Here is a 19,237-nt window from a genome sequence, read left to right as displayed (position 1 = left end):
TGTATGTTATCTGCTGACAATTTTAAACAGTACTTAAGGACCTATTTATCTTAGGTACTAGTGCTTATTTAACCTAGTTACTAAATTTTCACATTGATATTTTTGTGGATTATACTACCATGTATGAAATGGAAATATGCAGTATGCTCAGTGCTTCTGTAAAACGCAGTTAATACTGGTATTTAAATAAATAATTGTCAATTTTGACATGTTCAAATAGTATTTTGTTGACTCAGCAAAGGTAACATTTTATCCTTTTAATACCCCATTATATATAAGATTTTTTGAAAATGGTGTTGGAAATGATCAAATGTAAAGAAGTTGCATGAAGGCTAGAGGGAGATGTAACTATTTGTATTAACCGTTGCATAAATTTCATACCAGGTTATGACAGCTTACATATTGCTTCTGCTAAGTATTGTTTGTATAATGAATTATCTTTTTATTTATGAAAATAAAAGCAATTTTACCTACGTTTTCATTGGACTTTTTGCTTTTTTTAAAAATTTTTTTTTAGTTGTTGATAGACCTTTTCTTATTCATTTATTTATATGTGGTGCTGAGAATTGATCAAAGTGCCTTACACATGCAAGGCAGGTGCTCTACCACTGAGCCACAACCCCAGCCCAGAATTTTTGCTTTTTGATGAATACTTTTATACTTCCTAAGCCAGTAGCAATTTGCGAAATGTTAATATTCACATTAATGGTTAAAAGGACAAATACAGAGCTGGGGTACAGCTGAGTGGTAGAGCGCTTGATTAACATGCATGAGGCTCTGGGTTCAACCCCCAGAATTGCAGAAAATTTTTTTAAAAATGACAGATTCATTTGTTTTTTGCTTTGTGTGCTTACTAATAAACCTTAATCACTCCTTGACCTGTTTGGTTTATACTTATGTTTATTGGTACCTATCACCTCTTAATCTCAAAGTAGGATTTTGATGGACCTGTTTATTTTTGATGCAAAAATATAAAGAATGATGCAGCATTTGTGTACTGTGGTAAGCTAAATTGGGGAGCTTATCATTGTTGTGCCAAAATCTGTTGAAAAGCTTTTGTACTTTGCACACTTGAGGTGGCATTTAAATAAAACCACTTGGAAATATTTCCTTACTTTCCAGAGTTTAATTCTGGTGCTTCAGAAAATACTGCATTTCTAATCTCATATATAATAGTAAACTCATGTCACATTGGGTTACCATAACTGTCTAAAAACTTTTTTATTTGTCATTTGAGTAATTGCTTAAAACTTAATTTTTTAAATTTAATTAATTAAATAGTTAATAGTTTATGAATTACAGAACAGAAAACATATTTGATCATGCTCATCTAAAGGCCTTAGCTGTCACACAACCCAGTGCATCTGATTCCCGTGATGTACTTGAGATAGTCCTAAGCTCATATAGTCACTTAGTATTCCCCTGAGAAAATGGTAGATGACCCTGTATCTTGAATCTTCATGTTGGTTTTTAGCCTTCTGGGAGCCTAACTGGCTAGGACCTGAGGTGGCTAGAGCTCCTAGGCTGGTCACCTTCAGAATTTCAAACAAGTTTTCTATATAGTGTCATATAGAAAAAGTTGGGAAACACCCCAGTGGGGAAGCAGGTTAAGTAATTTGGTGCATGTACACAGTTTAACACTGAAGGAAAAGAAAGATTAAAAAATCTTGCCAAGTGCTACTCTGTCAATAATTTTCAAGGAGCGAGCAGCAGTGGTTTGCTTATACATTGTGTTTATTCATATTTCATGGGTTTTCTGTCACTGTCCTGCTGCTGCTGCACGTATGCGTGCGTACGCACATACACACACGCACACATGCACACACAGACCCTAGGGCCAGTTGTCTCTGAAGTACTGTGTCTAAGCATGAGAAGTGGGGTTTTGATGGTCCCTGCCCTGCTCTCACAGAGGTTAGACCTTTAAGACAATCTCAAGGGAAGAGGGAAAAGTGGAAACCAGAAGGGGTGCCAGCGGTGGCCCAGGCAAACAGTGCCTATGAGCTCTTGTGTAAATTTCCCGGCACTGGTTCTTTGCTGCAATTTAACCGTATGCATTTGAAAACATTGTCTAGATAAAACTGAAAGAACTCTTTGCAAATTTTAGATATTACACTTTGAAGTTAAATGCCAAGCTGTAGAACTATTAATAGTGTTAATATAGATTACAATTATGTGTTTCAGCAAAGGAGTTAAATGAGTAGTGCACAGATGTAATGAGAAAATATTCATTTTCAAAATCAGGAAGTAAAACAGTTGCAAGGCTGTTCTTATTTTTCCAACCTATTATAGAGTACCTTCTCCCACCCATTAAAATTAAATATGATTCATTCATCAAACGTACACTGAGTTCCAGCTATGCATCAGAAGATAGCAGCAGAAGATAGACCAGTGAACATACAATTAAAAACCTTTCCTACTCTGCTAAAGGGCACAGGGAGGGAAGGGAAGAGGGAGGAAAGATGGGTGAAATGTGTTTGATGTTGATAAGTACTAAGGAGAAAAATGAAGCTGGAGGTAAGAAGTTCAGTGGTGGAGGGTGGTGGCGAAAGGAATGGTAAGTTTCCTGGGAGGAGTTACAGGAGCTCAGGGAAGGTGCTACTTGAGTTAAAGACCTGAAGTAAACAAGGGAACAAAGTCTAATAGAAAAAATAATGGTGGAGAGAGCAGCGAGCACAAAGGTCCCTGCAGGAATGGTGTTCCCTCAAGTGACTGCAGAAAGGAGGCCATGTGGTTGGAGAAATGTCACTAAGAGGAGAGTCATACAAGATGGAAGTCCAATGACAGCCTGGTAGGCCATCATAAGGGCTTCATCTTTTACTCTGAGTGACTCACTGGTGAGTTTTAAGCAGACAAGTAGCAGGATCTGTCTGACGTAATTTTAACAATTCTAACTGCTTTTTAACTGTAGAATGTAGGGGGCTTAATAAGACCATTGCAATAATATAGGTGAGAGGTGATGGCTTAGAGCAGGTGGTGGCAGTGAAGTGGTGAGAAGTATTAGAATTCTGGAAATATTTGAGAAATTTTCCTGACAGATTTAATGTTAGGTGTGATTAAAGGAAAAGAATCAAGAATGACTATGTTTTTGGCCATAGCACCTGGAAAAATAGAGTTGCCATTTATTGATATGGGAAGACTGCCAGAGGAGTAGATGTAAATTTGTCTGTGAATGGGGGTTGGGGGATGGGGTGGATTGGAGGGGTTTACACTCAAAACATGAGCAAAGATTTAGACAAATCAGAGTCTGTAAAATCTATTAGACATCCAAGAAGAGGTGTCAAGCATGCAGTTGCACATGTAAATCAGATTCAGAGGAAAACCCTGATGTGGAGAATGTAATTGTCCAAGTCATCTGTGTGTAGACAGTATTTAAACCACAGGGTCAAAGAGGAGCATCAAGGGATGCAAAGAAAAAAGGCCCAGTCTCTGAGCCCTGGGTTACTCCAATATTGTACAGTTGGACAGAGTATACGATCTAATTATATGTTTTATCCTTGATAACCTAGATTGGAGTTTTTAAGGCAGAGGTGTTCATAAGAACTAAACTAAAGTCAAAAGAGCTTGATACAGAGAGTATTTGGTCCACTGAAAGAGCACTTCTAGAATATTCATGTCTAGGTAGTGGTGTGAAGTTAGCAGTGCTCCCAAGGTTTATGAAAACAGATTTCAGTCAGCTATAGAGCCCCCTTTCTATGACAGGCCCTGTGATGACAAGAATGGATTCTGCATAGTATATTCTAAAACGCCCATTAGGTGGCAGAAAAAACATTTACTAAATCAACCGTGAGCTAGATCTCTTCCCTGCTACTTTAAAACCTCCCTAAAAACCTCTGAATTAAAACATGTCTCTGTTTGATGTGTATAACTATTATGAGGAACAGAGGCTAGTGTTTCCTTTAGAGAGCCAACATAACAGGATTGAACCAGATATGTGAAGGATGGGATGTGTGCACATGTATGTTTTATTTGGTTTGGAAAAGCATGGGTTTGGATGGTCTTAAGAGGAGTAAATCAACTATAATGAGATTAAAATCCTTCTTTTAAAATTTTTTATAGTTGTAGATGGATAAGATATCTTTGTCTATTCATTTATTTATTTATTTAATGTGGTGCTGAAGATTGAACCCAGTGCCTCATGCATGTAAGGCAAGTGCGAACTATTGAGCTAAAACTCCAGCCCTTTTTAAAAACTTTTTTATATTTAAGCTTTTTAAATAGGGTGGAGCAGAAGGAGGCTTAGGAAACAGAAAGCAAGAAACCTTCATGGAAGGTGTTTTGGACCCAGTTTGCTGTTTAAGCTTTCTGTATTACAAGTTACTGAATCACACAAGACTTTCTGTTTCAACTTCAGTTTCTTTCCTCTCGCTTCTTAGGGCACTGGGCTCCAAACTTGTCTACATGGTGAGCAGTCTTTAAAAAAATAATGATGCTTGCATCTCATCCCCAGACATGGTGATTTAAGTAATCTGGACTGTGGCCCATGTTTGGAATTTTTTTCAAAGCTCCCTCGCTGATTCTAATATAAAGACAAGTTTGAGAGCCACTGAGTATTGTTAATGGTGACTGTGTAAATCCTACAGACCTTTCCACAATTCAATCCTGTCCCACCCTACAAGACAAATACAGGAGAACACTTCCACGTCAGCATACTCAGGGTCTCTGTTTGTCCTCAGCCTAGTTTATCATCTATCAAACAAGTGTAGAACCAAATGTTGCCGTACTTCCAACACCAAACAGAACTAATCACATCAACAAAAGAAAATACAGCAGGATTATGTGAGTTGCTCTCTGGAAATGTTCTGATTTTGTTTGTTGTTGCACAGTGTATTTTAGTTCTTACAGCACTGGTAATATTTACTTTTTCAATGCTATTATGCTTAGCAATTATTGGTCTTAAATAACAAATTCAAATGGGTATTTTTTGACTTCTTTATGGAGTCAGAAACTAAAGGGTAACCTATCTTCCTATTTCTTGCTCAAGGCTCTTCTGGGATAGATTGGCACTAATTAAGTCAGGGAAAACAAATGTTTCATTCAAGTCTCCTCAGAGGTCCCTGGAGGGTCGGGTATAACATCTTCTCCCTGTGGAAGACCAGTTTAACCCTTTGTCTTCCAGGCCTTTGAAACTCTGAGCTTGGTAATGATAAACTCAGCATTACACAATAAGATTTGGTGATTAAGAGCTGGGGATGTGGCTCAAGTGGCAGTGCGCTTGCCTGGCATGCACGGGGCGCTGGGTTCAATCCTCAGCACCACATGAAAATAAAGATGTTGTGTAAAGATGTTTTGTCCACCGAAAACTAAAAATAAATATTAAAAAAATTCTCTCTTTCTCTCTGTCTCTTTAAAAAAATAATAAAAAAGATTTGGTGATTAATTTAAAACTACTTAAACTTGTATATGAGTACACATAATGTATGCATGTATTCATATGTTTGTATTGCCCATAAAATGTTCTCAGAATTTGTTAGTCCCCATTTTAATATAAGGCTGACAATCTATTTTCATTTGTAATAATCACTGATTTATTTGGAATCATTTCTAATAGTTTATTTAGTATTTTTATTAATCATGCTTTTTCTTTGCTCTTTTTTATCCTACTATTTTTTAATGCATTAACCTAATTTTGAAGTTTCCTATTTTTCTATTATTTGAATACTTGTATGAGGACTGATATAATTTGAATCTTGAATGTCCCCCAAAGCCTATGTGTTAGTAATGGCTTGATCCCCAGCCCATAGTGCTGTTGGGAGGTGGTAGAACCTTTAGAAAGTGGGCCTTAATTGAAAAAAGTTAGGTCATTGGGGTGTACCCTTGAAGGAGACATTGGGACCCTGGCCCCTTTTTCTTCCCCTCTCTCTCTCTCTTTTTTTTTCTGGCCATTTTGAGGTAAGAAGGTTGTTTGACAATGTGCTCCTGTTATGATTTGGTGCCTTATCACAGACCCAACAGCAATAGTGCTAACAGACCATGATTTAAGACCTCTGAAACCATGAAATAAAATAAAATTTTCTTCTTTATAAGTTGATCACCTCAGGCATTTTATTATGGTAACAGACTGCCAACAAACGTAAGAACTCTTATAATATCTTCATCTGCCAAACCTTCCTAATTATGATCAATTTCTTTGTATTGTTTTTGATATTTTGTAATAAGTACATCTTCAGCAAGGGTTGTTTTCAGGAGAGATTCATTATACCATGTCTTATTGAAGTTACTCCAAGGTGGTTTCATGTTTGTCTTTGACAGAGTTCTGTGAGTGTCTGTCTTTAGCTCACTTGTCTTCACTTTAGGACATCATACCATATGAAAACTGAATTTGGGCAGCATCTACTACTGACCTGAGGTTCTATTTTTTTTTTCAGGTGAAAGTTTCTACCTATATTTCCAAGAGGTGGCAAATATCTACTTTTTGCAGTCAAGGGGTAGCTTTTCCAGTCCGTATGTTATAGATAAGATAGTGCGTTATTACTTAGATGTGGGTTTAGGTAGCTTCACTTAAGCTCCCCACGCCCAGGGCATCTGTAATGTGTTCTCTCTTCTCTGTATCCGTGTTAGAACTCCAACTCCATGGCCTATATCTGGTTCTGAAACCCCAGGGGTCATCTGGGCTTTAGTTCACACTTATTTTTTTGTTCTTTTTCTGAAACTTAGGCTGGCTGGCTGGCTGGCATATTCTTCTCTTCTTCTCTATCTCCATCTTTATTCTGTTTCTCTCTCTCTCTCTCTTACTTCCTTAATGCAGTTATGATGTAATGTTTTTATTTGTTTAATTTTATCCAGGATTTCTGAGTGTTTGAAACAGGAGGGACTATTCCAAATTGTTGGTATAAGGTTAAAATACATTAAATATGAATTAAGGCAATAAGTGTGCTTACAATACTAGAGTAGTGCCTGACATATAAACTATTAGGCAGATGTTAAAAACTTAATAATAACTAGCTTTTATTAAGCACTATTTGCTAAGAATTATTTTAACTCCTTTATGTGTCTGTACTTATTGACTCCTTACAACAGTTATACAAGCTCGATATTATGTCATCCTATATTATTATTTAGTAGATGAAGAGATATGGTACAGGTATAATAAATAATAATATTTTTAAAATCTAGGTAGTCTGGCTCCAAAGCTTTTCCACTTTATTGAGATATAATTTAAATATAGTAAAATTAACTAATTTCAGTGTCAAATTTGGTTTATATTTAATTTTTTTAATTGTAGATGGACACAATACTTTTATTTATTTATTTATTTTTATGTGGTGCTGAGGATCGAACCCACTGCCTCACACGTGAGATGCAAGCACTCTGCCACTGAGCCACAATCCCAGCCCCTCAAATTTGTTTTGACAAATGTTTTCAGTCAAGTAACCATTACTGCAATCACAACATTAAAATGTTTTCATGACCCTAAACAGTTTTCATTTGTCCATTTGTAGTTCATCTCTTTCATCATTTCCAACAAACACTTCTGTTTTCTCTTATTATAATTTTGCCTTTTCTAAAATTTCACATGGGAAAAAAACACATACTCTGCAGTGTCTGGCTTCTTTCACTTAGCACAATGCATTTGAGAATCATTCATGATGTTGCAAATATTAGTTGTCTGTTATTTTTAATTGCTGAGTAGTATTCCATCAGACACACATATCACATTATGTTCACTCACCAGTTAATGGGCATTAAAATTGTTCTCTGTTTTATACTCTCACAAATTAAAACTTATGAATATTCACATACCAGTGTTTTCATTTCTCTTGGGTGAATATCTAAGGGTAAAATTACAAGATCATATGGTAAGTGTATGTTTGACTTTTATGAAACTGCCCAACTCTTTTCTGAAGTGGCTGCACCATTTTGCATTCCCACTAGCAATGTGTTTCAACACATATTCCCCAACACTTGGTATTCATATTTCTTAATTTTAGACCTTATGATGGCTATATTGTTATATTTCACTAGAGTTACATTTTGTATTTACCCTCTAAAGCTACTGAGCATCTTTTCAGGTGTTTATTTGCCAATTGTAAATCTTCTTTGATAAAGTGTCTATTAAAATCTTTTCTCCCTGTTTTAATTGAACTGTTTGTCTTTTATCTATAGTTTACATCTGCAGCATTTCCCCAAAGCTCGCATATTGAAAGCATGGTTCCCAGTGCAACTGCAGGTTTCAGAGGTGGGGCTTATATTGCAATAATGGGATCATACCATCTCTGCCCTCATTTCAAATAGCTGAATGGACTACTAGGGGGTGGGAATCTAGTTAGAAGACGTAGGTCACTAAGGCATGCCCTGGAAAGAAAGGCGCTCCCATACCCCTATTCTCTTTCTGTCTTTCCTGGCTTTCATGAGCCAAGCAGCTTTCCTCTGCCTTGCCTTCCACCATGATGTTTCTGCCTTAAAGCCAGCTGATCGTAGACTGAATCCTCTGAAACAGTCTGAAACCATGATCCAAAATAAACCTTTCTTCCTCTAAGTTATTCTTGTCAGGTATTTTTTAGTCACAGAGACCAATAGCTGATGCACCAATGAATTTATATATATATATATATATATATATATATATATATATATATATATATATAATTTTTTTGCAAATGTTTTCTCTGCATAAAGTCTGTACTCTTAACACTCCCTATATTGCCTCTCAATTTAAATCAAAATGATGGAGAAACTTCTAAGCAGGGCAGTGGCCACTTTCTATTAGCAGTTGTGGGCTTTGCAGTCAGGAAACCCTGCTGGAATTTTTGTTTCAAGATCCAATGAAAACATTTTCACTAACTGAGTTTATTCCATTTTAGCACAGTACTGAACAGTTCTTTCTTGGACTTGAAGAATTGATGAGCCTTCGGATGTAATTACCTCTGAACTCTGTTTTTACTGTTAGTTGAAAATAACTAGACACCTCTCAGCTATATAAATACTGCCCTGGGCAATTTGCCCTAAGGTGTCCTGTTTTTAAGACACTAGTTGTCTTGTTTCCTAATGAAGAAAGACGATTTCCAGCAATTAGAACGAGAGAAGAGTCAATCTTCCAAGAAGACTACTCCCAAAAGGATTATCCATTTTGTTGATGGAGACACCTTGGAAGAATATAGCACAGAGGAGGAGGAGGAAGAAAAAGATGGACAGAGAATGAGTTCAACACTTGACCCTGTAAGCTTATAGCGTCAATACTGGTGCATGTGGGGCTGAATAAATGAGAGGCTGAGCCAGACAAGGTTTATAGAAAATTGAGTTTTACATTATTAAGCCCTCAGATCCCTTGTTTGCTTTCTAGATCCATATATAGACAGCTTATCATTTTGATCATCTTTGTTTTCTCATCTATAATAAGGAATATGGAACATTATTAAGCATTTTGAAATCTCTACATTAAAAACTCTGCAAGAAAAATAAGACTCTGCAGTCACCACGCCTGTTATTAATTATTCGAGTTTGATTTCTCTCTTTTTTTTCAGTCTAAACTCTCATGGGGGCCCTACCTGTGGTTTTGGGCAGGACGAATAGCAAGCAGCTCATTTTCTAGTAAGTATGGTTAAGATTTTTTTTTTCTAGTCTTGATTTCGCTCTGATAGACCCTCTGAACTAGACGGGACTTGCAAAGGTTTAATCCACTCCATTCTGAAGAAGTGACTATTGGTCACAGAATTCTGAGTCTGTCCTTTATCTTCCCAGAGGTATGGAACCTCACCTCTTCATGCAGAACCTTCCATCTTTCGCCAACATTTAGTATTCTTCCTTGTCTTGGCCCAAATTTTGTCTACGTTTCAGAACTTCCTAGTCCTCCTGATTGTCTTTGAGCTATCCAAATCAGTCTAGATCCCTCTTTCACAGGACAGAATTTCAAATATTTGAAGACAAGATCCAGTCCTTCCTGGGTTGACTCTTCAATAAACTTTTATTTTTTAAAAAATTATTGTTGTATGACACAGTTTTAAGTTCCTTCCTCCTGATTACTCTGTTATAAATATAAACTTCATCAGCCCCTACCAGGGGCATAATGAGTGGCCTACATGCCTATTTGCAACAGAAGAAACACTGAATTTTATTTCATGTGACTTTTACCCATCTTCTTTTGAACACAACTGGCAACATCTAATTATTCATTTCCTTCTAACTTGAATATTCTTGTACATTTGACAGGGAGGAAACTTACTTTAATATTCTTAGAAAATATAAAATGCATCTCTTAGAAATTATTCTTTCATCATAAAACCATTACTGAGTGTGTACTATATTCCCAACATTGGGCCCTGGGACTCAGAGACAAATGACAGTCTCTGCTTTTAAGACACTCAATGTTCCTACACTGGAGAAGAGAGTCAAAAGTCCTGTGATTTTAAAGGAAAACATTTCTAGGAGACCCCTTGAGGAAAACACTTGTTGTTCACACCAAATATCAATCACTGACACTAATAGAGTCCTGAGCCTCGGCGTCCTTGCTACTATGACTGGAAGCAGACAAGAAAGACCTTGAACTTCTGCAAAGAAATTCATTTTCTCTAGGCATGGTGGTGCATGCCTGTATACCAACAGCTTCAAAGCCAGCCTCAGTAAGGCCCTGTTTCAAAAAAGGGCTGGGAGGCTGGAGTTGTGGCTCAGTGGTAGAGCGCTTGCCTAGCATGTATGAGGCACTGGGTTCGATCCTCAGTACCACATATAAATAAATAAAATAAAGATCCATTAACAACTAAAAATATTTTTTTAAAAAAGGGATGGGGATATGGCTCAGTGAGTAAGCACCCCTGAGTTCAACTCCTAGTACCAAAAAACAACAACAAAAAAAGCAAACAAACAAAGAGAAACCCAGAAGTTTGTCTTCATCCATGGAAGAACTTCTGACATTGATTTTGGTAACACTGTATTGAGTTTTTGGTACCATTTGAAATACACTCCTAACTGTTGTCCAGTGATTCATCTGGCAGAGGGAGAGTCTTTTCCAATTGTTCAAGGCCCATACTATACTTGTTCAGTGTTTCAAAAATTCTTCCTGACATATTTATCTGGAAAGGATAGCTCAAATATAATACCATATGAAGATAGAAGATTTCACAAATTTCCTTTGAGTCCTAGAATTTTTTGAGAGTCCAAGGCAGTTGAAATATTTTGTCAGTTAAATGTACTTAAAGTTAAGTGACAAATCACTTGCAGGCAAGTTTAAACCCTTGGCTCCTCAACTGATGCTAAGCAATAGTTATTGACTCAATTTGCCCAAGTTCTTATTCTCTTTTTTAGCTTGTGAATTCCTTGGTGGAAGATTTGCTGTCTTCTTTGGTCTTACTCAAACCAAATATCAATATGTGTTAAATGAGTACCACAGAATACAATATAAGGTATGTGACATCCTGATAGGGACATCAAGGGCCCTGAAAGATTGACTGTTCCAACTTCAGGCTGGTATAAAAGAAAATTTTCCTACCTTGTTATCAAGAACTACAGTTTCCTTGAGCTCCCACGGTCAGACTGAGTGACTGTTCTAAGTCTCATCCCATGACATTTGTTTGTGTTTGTATTTTTCCCACTCCCATGAAGTTAGTATGTCATGAGATGGGTGACAAAAGTAGTTGAATGTAAAGCCTGACATTGCTTCTTGCACAGGCATCTCTATAAAATGGGGAGTTTGTTGCATAGTTAAACTTTTCCTTATTTCTCTCCAAACCAGGAAAGTAACGAAGAAAGGGAAGAGAATGGATCAAAGGACCAGGCAGCTAAGTCTTCTAATGAAAAGTGTCGCCTGAAGACTGGAGTCCCTGAATATGGGACCAGACAACAGGACCTGGCAAAGGCCATTCCTCAGCAGGGCGCCTCATCTAGGGAGGATTTGGCGGCAGATTCCAGCTCATGATGGGAATCAAAGACTGTAGTTTCCCTGTATCTCTGTCTTGAGCTATTGGTTACCATGGCAACAGCACCACAGGTAGCACTTTTTAGGCCAGAACTGGGACTAAGCTTGTGACTCTAGAATTGAGGAATTGCAAACAGTGAGTGATTTTGGATACTTTCTCAATATAATTTTTTTTTATATAAGTTTCTATTCTAACTCCACCCAGTAATACACTCTGTTAGTCTTGACATTTAGATTTGGGTTGAAATTCTTTGTTATAGGGCTAGAGTGGAGTAAAGAATCTCTGTTCCTCAGAAGAAAATTTGAGCTTCATAGAGTATAAATAAATTCTCTTTTTAGGGATTAAAATAAGGTATATATTTCTAAGTAGTCATCCTGTCTTAGTTGGAACTTGCTTTATGATTAGCAAACATTGCTAGTAGCACTATGAAATGGTCTTTATCAAAGTTTTTGAGAATTATATACACCCCCCCCAAAAAAAATTGGAAACAAGTAATAAGAGCACTACACAAGTTTTTTAAAAATGGATGATTTCTTTGTTTATTTGTCAACAATTTTTCTAAACCTGTGAAGATCAAATGTGAAAATCAGAGCTACAAAGCACAGGTTGTTCTGGACAAAGATAACTGTGATTTAGTAGAAAGAAACAAAACTTTCAGTAATGAAACCTCATTTTTAGTTTACTTTTTCAATTTGCTAGTTTTGTGATTTTGAAGGTGTCCAGATTTCTGATCCCCAGTTTCCTTCTTTGTAAAATACAGATGACATTTATTTGTTTTTGGGGGGATTGTTGTTAAACAAAACTAAACAATAAATGTGAAAACACTTATAAAAATGTAAATATCTGTTGTTAATATAAAATTAATGATTATTATATTGATGGTCCCCAAAGAACCAAGGCTTCTGGAATTTATACCCTTGTATAGCTCCACCCACATTGACTCTAGGCTCGACCATGTGACTTTCTTTGGCTGCTGAGATAGTAGCAAATAGAATGCAAGGAGAGGTTTGATAAGCACTTGCACATTAGGGTTTGTCCACTTGGAAATCTCCATGTTGTAGAGAAGCTTAAACTAGACTTCTTTTTAAAAAAAAATGTATTTATATATGACAGTGGAATATAATACAATTCTTATTACACATATAAAACACAATTTTTCTTTTTTTAAAATATTTTTTTAGTTGTCAGTGGACCTTTATTTAATGAATTTATTTATATGTGGTGCTGAGAATCGAACCCAATGTCTCACACATGCTAGGCGAGCGCTTTACTATTGAGCCCCAGCCCCAGCCCCTAGAGCACAATTTTTCATCTCTGGTTGTTTACACAGTATGTTCACACTAATTTGTGTCTTCATACCTGTACTTTGGGTAATAATGATCATCACATTCCACCATCATTAATAACCCCATGCCCCCTCCCTTCCCCTCCCACCCCTCTGCCCTATCTAGAGTTCTTCTATTCCTCCCATGCTCCCCCTCCCTATTCCACTATGAATCAGTCTCCCTATATCAAAGAAAACATTTGGCATTTGGTTTTTTGGGATTGGCTAACTTCACTTAGCATTATCTTCTCTAACTCCATCTATTTACCTGCAAATGCCATGATTTTATTCTTTTATTGCTTAGTAATATTCCATTATGTATATATGCCACATTTTTTAATCCATTCATTTATTGAAGAGCATCTAGTTTGGTTCCACAGTTTAGCTATTGTGAATTGTGCTGCTATAAACATTGATGTGGCTGTGTTCCTGTAGTATGCTGTTTTTAAGTCCTTTGGGTATAGTCCAAGGAGAGGGATAGCTGGGTCAATGATGGCTCCATTCCCAGTTGTCCAAGGAATCTCCATACTGCTTCTAGATTGGCTGCACCAATTTGCAGTCCCACCAGCAATGTATGAGTGTACCTTTTCCCCCACATCCTTGCCAACACTTATTGTTGTTTGTCTTCGTAATAGCTGCCATTCTGACTGGAGTGAGATGAAATCTTAGCGTAGTTTTGATTTGCATTTCTCTAATTGCTAGCAATGATGAACATTTTTTCATATATTTATTGATTGATTATACATCATCTTCTGAGAAGTGTCTGTTCAGGTCCTTGGCCCATTTATTGATTGGGTTATTTGTTTTTTCAGTGCTTAGCTTTTTGAGTTCTTTATATACCCTAGAGATTAGTGTTCTATCTGATGTGTGAGGGGTAAAGATTTGCTTCAAAGATGTAGGCTCTCTGTTCACCTCACAGTTTGTTTCTGTTGCTGAGAAGAAACTTTTTAGTTTGAATCTATTTCATTTATTGATTCTTGATTTTAATTCTTGTGCCAAAGGAGTCTTATAAGGAAAGTTGGGGTCTAATCCCACATGATGGAGATTAGGGCCTACTTTTTCTTCTATTATACATAGGGTCTCTGTTTGTATTCGTAGGTCCTTGATCCATTTTGAGCTGAGTTTTGTGCATGGTGAGAGACAGGGGTTTAATTTCATTTTGTTGCATATGGATTTCCAGTTTTCCCAGCACCATTTGTTGAAGAGGCTATCTTTTCTCCAATGCATCTTCTTGGCACCTTTGTCTAATATAAGATAATTGTAGTTTTGTGGGTTAGTCTCTGTGTCCTCTATTCTGTACCATTGGTCTACCAGTCTGTTTTGGTGCCAATACCATGCTGTTGTTGTTACTATTGCTCTGTAGTGTAGTTTATGGTCTGTATAGTGATGCCACCTGCTTCCCTCTTCCTGCTAAGGATTGCTTTTGTCTCTTATTTTTCCAGATGAATTTCATGATTGCTTTTTCTATTTCTATGAGGAATGTCATTGAAATTTTCATTGGAATTGCATTAAATCGGTATGGTGCTTTTGGAAGTATGGTCATTTTGATAATATTAATTCTGCCTATCCAAGAGCAAGGTAGATCTTTCCATCTTCTAATGTCTTCTTTGATTTCTTTCTTTAGGGTTCTGTAATTTTCATTATATAGATCTTTCACCTCTTTTGTTGATTCCCAAGTATTTTTTTTTTTGAGGCTATTGAAAATGGGGTAGTTTTCCTTGTTTCTCTTTCTGAGGATTTGTCACTGATATACAGAAATGTCTTTGATTAATGGGTGTTGATTTTATATCCTACTACTTTGCTGAATTCATTTACTAGTTCTAGAAGTTTTCTGGTGGAACTTTTAGGGTCATCTAGGTATAGAATCATATCATCAGTAAATAGTGCCAGTTTGAGTTCTTCTTTTCCTATATGTATCCCTTTAATTTCTTTCATCTGTCTTATTTCTCTGGCCAGTGTTTCAAGAATTATGTTAAATAAAAGTGGTGAAAGAGGGAGTGCCTTCAATTTTTCTCCATTTAGAATGATGTTGGCCTGGGACTTGGCATAGATAACCTTTATGATGTTGCGATATGTTCCTGTTATCCCTAGTTTTTCTAGTGTTTTGAACATAAAGGGGTGCTGTATTTTGTCACATGCTTTTTCTGCATATATTGAGATGATCATATGATTCTTATCTTTGAGTCTATTGATGTGATGAATTACATTTATTGATTTCCATATGTTGAACCAAGCTTTCGTCCCTGGGTTGAATCCCACTTGATCATGGTGCATGATCTTTTTGATATGTTTTTCTATTTGATTTGCCAGAATTTTATTGAGAATTTTTGCATCTATGTTCATTAGAGATATTGGTCTGAAGTTTTGTTTTTTTGATGTGTCTTTGCCTGGTTTTGAAATCAGGGTGATACTGGCCTCATAGGATGAGTTTGGAAGTGCTGCCTCTTTTTCTCTTTCCTGAAATGAATTGGAGAGTATTGGTATTAGTTCTTCTTTAAAAGTCTTGTAGAACTTGGCTGTGTATCTGTCTGGTCCTGGGCTTTACTTGGTTGGTAGACTTTTGATGGTGTCTGTTATTTTGTCACTTGAAATTGATCTGTTTTTATTGTGTATATCATCCTGATTCAATTTGGGCAAATTATATGACTCTAGAAATTTGTTGATGCTTCGATATCTTTTATTTTATTGGAGTACAGTTTTCAAAATAATTTCTAATTATCTTCTGTATTTCTTTAGAGTCTGTTGTGATATTTCATTTTCTATCATGTATGTTAGTGATTTGAGTTTTCTCTCTACTACTCTTCATTAGGGTCTGTCAATTTTTTCAATTTTTCTTTTGTTTCAATTTCATTGATTTCAGCTGTGATTTTAATTATTTCTTGTCTTCTGCTGTTTTTGGTATTGATTTATTCTTTTTCCAGGGCTTTGAGATGTAGTGCTAAGTCATTTATTTGTTGACCTTTTCTTCTTTTAAGGAATGAACTCCGTGCAATGACTTTCCTCTTAGAACTGCTTTCTTAGTATCCCAGAGATTTCGATATGTTGTATCTGTGTTCTCATTCACCTCTAAAATTTGTTAATCTCCTCCTTGATGTCTTCTTTAATCCATTGTTCATTCAGTAGCATATTATTTAGTCTTCAGGTGTTGGAGTGGGTTTTATTTTTTATTTTATCATTGATTTTTAATTTCATTCTATTATGATCTTACGGAATGTAGGGTAGTATCTCTACTTTTTATGTTTGCTAAGAGTTGCTTTGTGGCATAGTATATGGTCTATTTTAGAGAAGGATCCATGTGCTATTGAGAAGAAAGTATATTCTCTTGTTGAAGGATGGAATATTCTATATATGTCAGTTAAGTCTAAATTATTGATTGTATTAATTAGTTCTATAATTTCTTTGTTCAGCTTTTGTTTGGAAGATCTGTCTAGTGATGAAAGAGGTGTGTTAAAGTCACCCAAATTATTGTGTTGTGGTCTATTTGACTCTTAAACTTGAGAAGAGTTTGATGAACATAGTTGCTCCGTTGTTTGGATATATATATTTATAATTGTTAAGCCTTGTTGGTGTATGGTTACCTTAAGCAGTATGTAGTGTCCTTTGTCCTTTTTTATTGGATTTAGCTTGAAGTCTACTTTATTTGATATGAGGATGGAAACCCCTGCTTGCTTCCGCAGTTCATGCGAGTGGTATGATTTTCCCAACCCTTCACCTTCAGTTTGTGGATATCTTTTTCTATGAGATGAGTCTCTTGGAGGCAGCATATTGTTGGGTCTATTTTTTTTTTTTTTATCCAATCTGCTAGTCTATGTCTGTTGATTGGTAAGTTTAGGCCATTAACATTCAGGGTTATTATTGTGGCATGATTTGTATTCTCAGCCACTTTTGTTTATTTTTGGTATTTAACATGACTTGGTTTCTCCTCTGATTAGATTTTCCTTTAGTGTAATCCCTCCCTCTACTGATTTTCATCATTGTTTTTCATTTCCTCTTCTTGGAATATTTTGCTGAGGATGTTCTGTAGTGCAGGCTTTCTAGTTGTAAATTCCTTTAACTTTTGTTTATCATGGAAGATTTTTATTTCATCATCAAATATAAAGCTTAGTTTTGATGGATATAAGATTCTTGGTTGGCATTCATTTTCTTTCAGAGCTTGGTATATGTTGTTCCACGATCTCCTGGCTTTGAGGGTCTGGGTTGAAAAATCTGCTGAGATATGAATTAGTCTCCCCAATATGTGTTCTGATTCCTCTCTCTTGCAGCTTTTAAGATTCTATCCTTATTCTGTATGCTAGGCAGTTTCATTACAATGTGTCTTGGTATAGATCTGTTATAATTTTGTACATTTGGTGTCCTGTAAGCCTCTTGTATTTGGTTTTCCAATTTGTTCTTTATGCTTGGGAAATTTTCTGATAGTATCTCAGTGAAGAGATTGTGCATTCCTTTGGTTTGAAACTCTGTGCCTTCCTCTATCCCAATAACTCTTAGATTTGGTCTCTTGATGCTGTCCCATAATTCTTGTATGTTCTGTTCATGGTTTCTAATTTTCTTCACCATGTGATCAACTTTATTTTCCAGATTGTATACTTTGTCTTCATTATCTGATGTTCTTTCTTCCAAGTGATCTAGTCTGTTGGCTATGCTTTCTATTGAGTTTTTTATTTGATTTATTGTATCCTTCATTTCAAGGATTTCTGACTGGTTTATTTTCAGAGTCTCTACTCTCTCTTGAAATAATCTTTTGCTACCTGTATTTGCTCTTTTATCTCATTTTGGAGTGACCAATTTTTCTCTGTATTGGCTCATTCAGGTCATTCTTTAATTCACAGATCTTTTAATTATGAACCTTCTGAACTCCTTCTCTGATATTTCAACAACTTCACTGTCCATGGGTTCTGTTATTATAGTGTCCTGGTTTGTTTGGGGCACTTTCCTCCCTTGTTTTTTCATGTTGTCCATGTGTCTTCCTTTCTTGCCATGTGGATCTGAGATATCAAAGTTTCTTCCCTTTATTCTTGTAGTGCCTGTACAGATTGTCTGTACCTCACCTTGATGTTGGGCTTACAGACTCTACTGGTGTCCCTCAATGAATGCTACTGCACTCTAGATCTGGGTCCTGCATAAGTCAGAGTAGATGGATCTGGGCTTGATCTCCCAGGGTAATCTGCTGGTCAGAAGAGGCAGTCTTGTGCCAAAGGCTAGGCTCTGGTGGTGTCTGCCCCTCTGGGGTAGGGGTGAACTGGGCCTACTTAGAGCCTGGATCCCTTATGGGCTGGTGTGGGTGGTCTGGGATGGATTTTGGCTCCTGCAGTAGTTCACTGGTCAGTAGGGATGATCCTGCACCAGAGGCTAGGCTCTGGCAAGTGTCTGTTCTGCCAAGAAAGATGTATCAGGCCTGCTGTGCATCTGAACCCCACACAGGCCAGTGTGGGTGGATCTGGCCACTGGGTTTGACCTCCTGAGGTAGTCTGCTGGTCAGAAGGGGGGTCTTGCTCCAAAGGCTAGGCTCTGCAGGGTGTCTGCTCCACTGAGGGATGGGTGGATCAGGCCTGCTATGTGGGCCCCACAGAGGCTGGTATGGGTGAATCTGGGCCACTGGGCTTGACCTACTGCCTTGAACTAGACTTCTAAGTGATGAGAGGCCACCAGGAGAGAGGTCTCCAGCCATTCCAGTCCCAGTCAAGCTCACAACTGGATGCAGCCACCTCAGTGACCTTCTGATACCCTACCTGGAACAAAGCAACCATGCATTTGAGCTCAGTTAACCCACAGAATAAGGAAAAAAAATAACTCATTGTTGTTTTAAGTTTTAGAGTAGTTTGTCATATAGCCATATATGATAAAAATAATAGCTCTGAGAGAAGTAGAAATTGGAATTAATTTGATATGAAATCAAGATCAGAAGTAGGCCTAGAGTAGAAGGTATAGTTAGTTGAATATGCTAAAATAAGTTAAATTGCACAGGTAGCTCCAAAACCTCAGTAGCTTAAAACCACCAATGTTTTTCTTTTTCACGAGAGGTCAATTAAGGTAAGGATCTGGACTGGTTTTCTCTGTGTTTCTT

General features: G+C 36.8%; 1 protein-coding gene across 1 annotated transcript; it reads left to right on the top strand.

The window, feature by feature from the left end:
* Positions 1-8,985: 8,985 nt before the first annotated feature.
* On the top strand, positions 8,986-11,848 carry Fam177b (family with sequence similarity 177 member B). Its single transcript, XM_026407135.1, has 4 exons — positions 8,986-9,156; positions 9,462-9,528; positions 11,239-11,336; positions 11,666-11,848. The coding sequence occupies exons 1-4, from the start codon at positions 8,986-8,988 to the stop codon at positions 11,846-11,848; spliced, it is 519 nt and encodes a 172-aa protein (XP_026262920.1).
* Positions 11,849-19,237: the final 7,389 nt, after the last annotated feature.

Source organism: Urocitellus parryii, chromosome 9 (genome assembly GCF_045843805.1).
Source record: "Urocitellus parryii isolate mUroPar1 chromosome 9, mUroPar1.hap1, whole genome shotgun sequence".
NCBI lineage: Eukaryota > Metazoa > Chordata > Mammalia > Rodentia > Sciuridae > Urocitellus > Urocitellus parryii.
The sequence above is the reverse complement of the archived record's forward strand: the minus strand, read 5'-3'. Positions and strand labels throughout refer to the sequence as shown.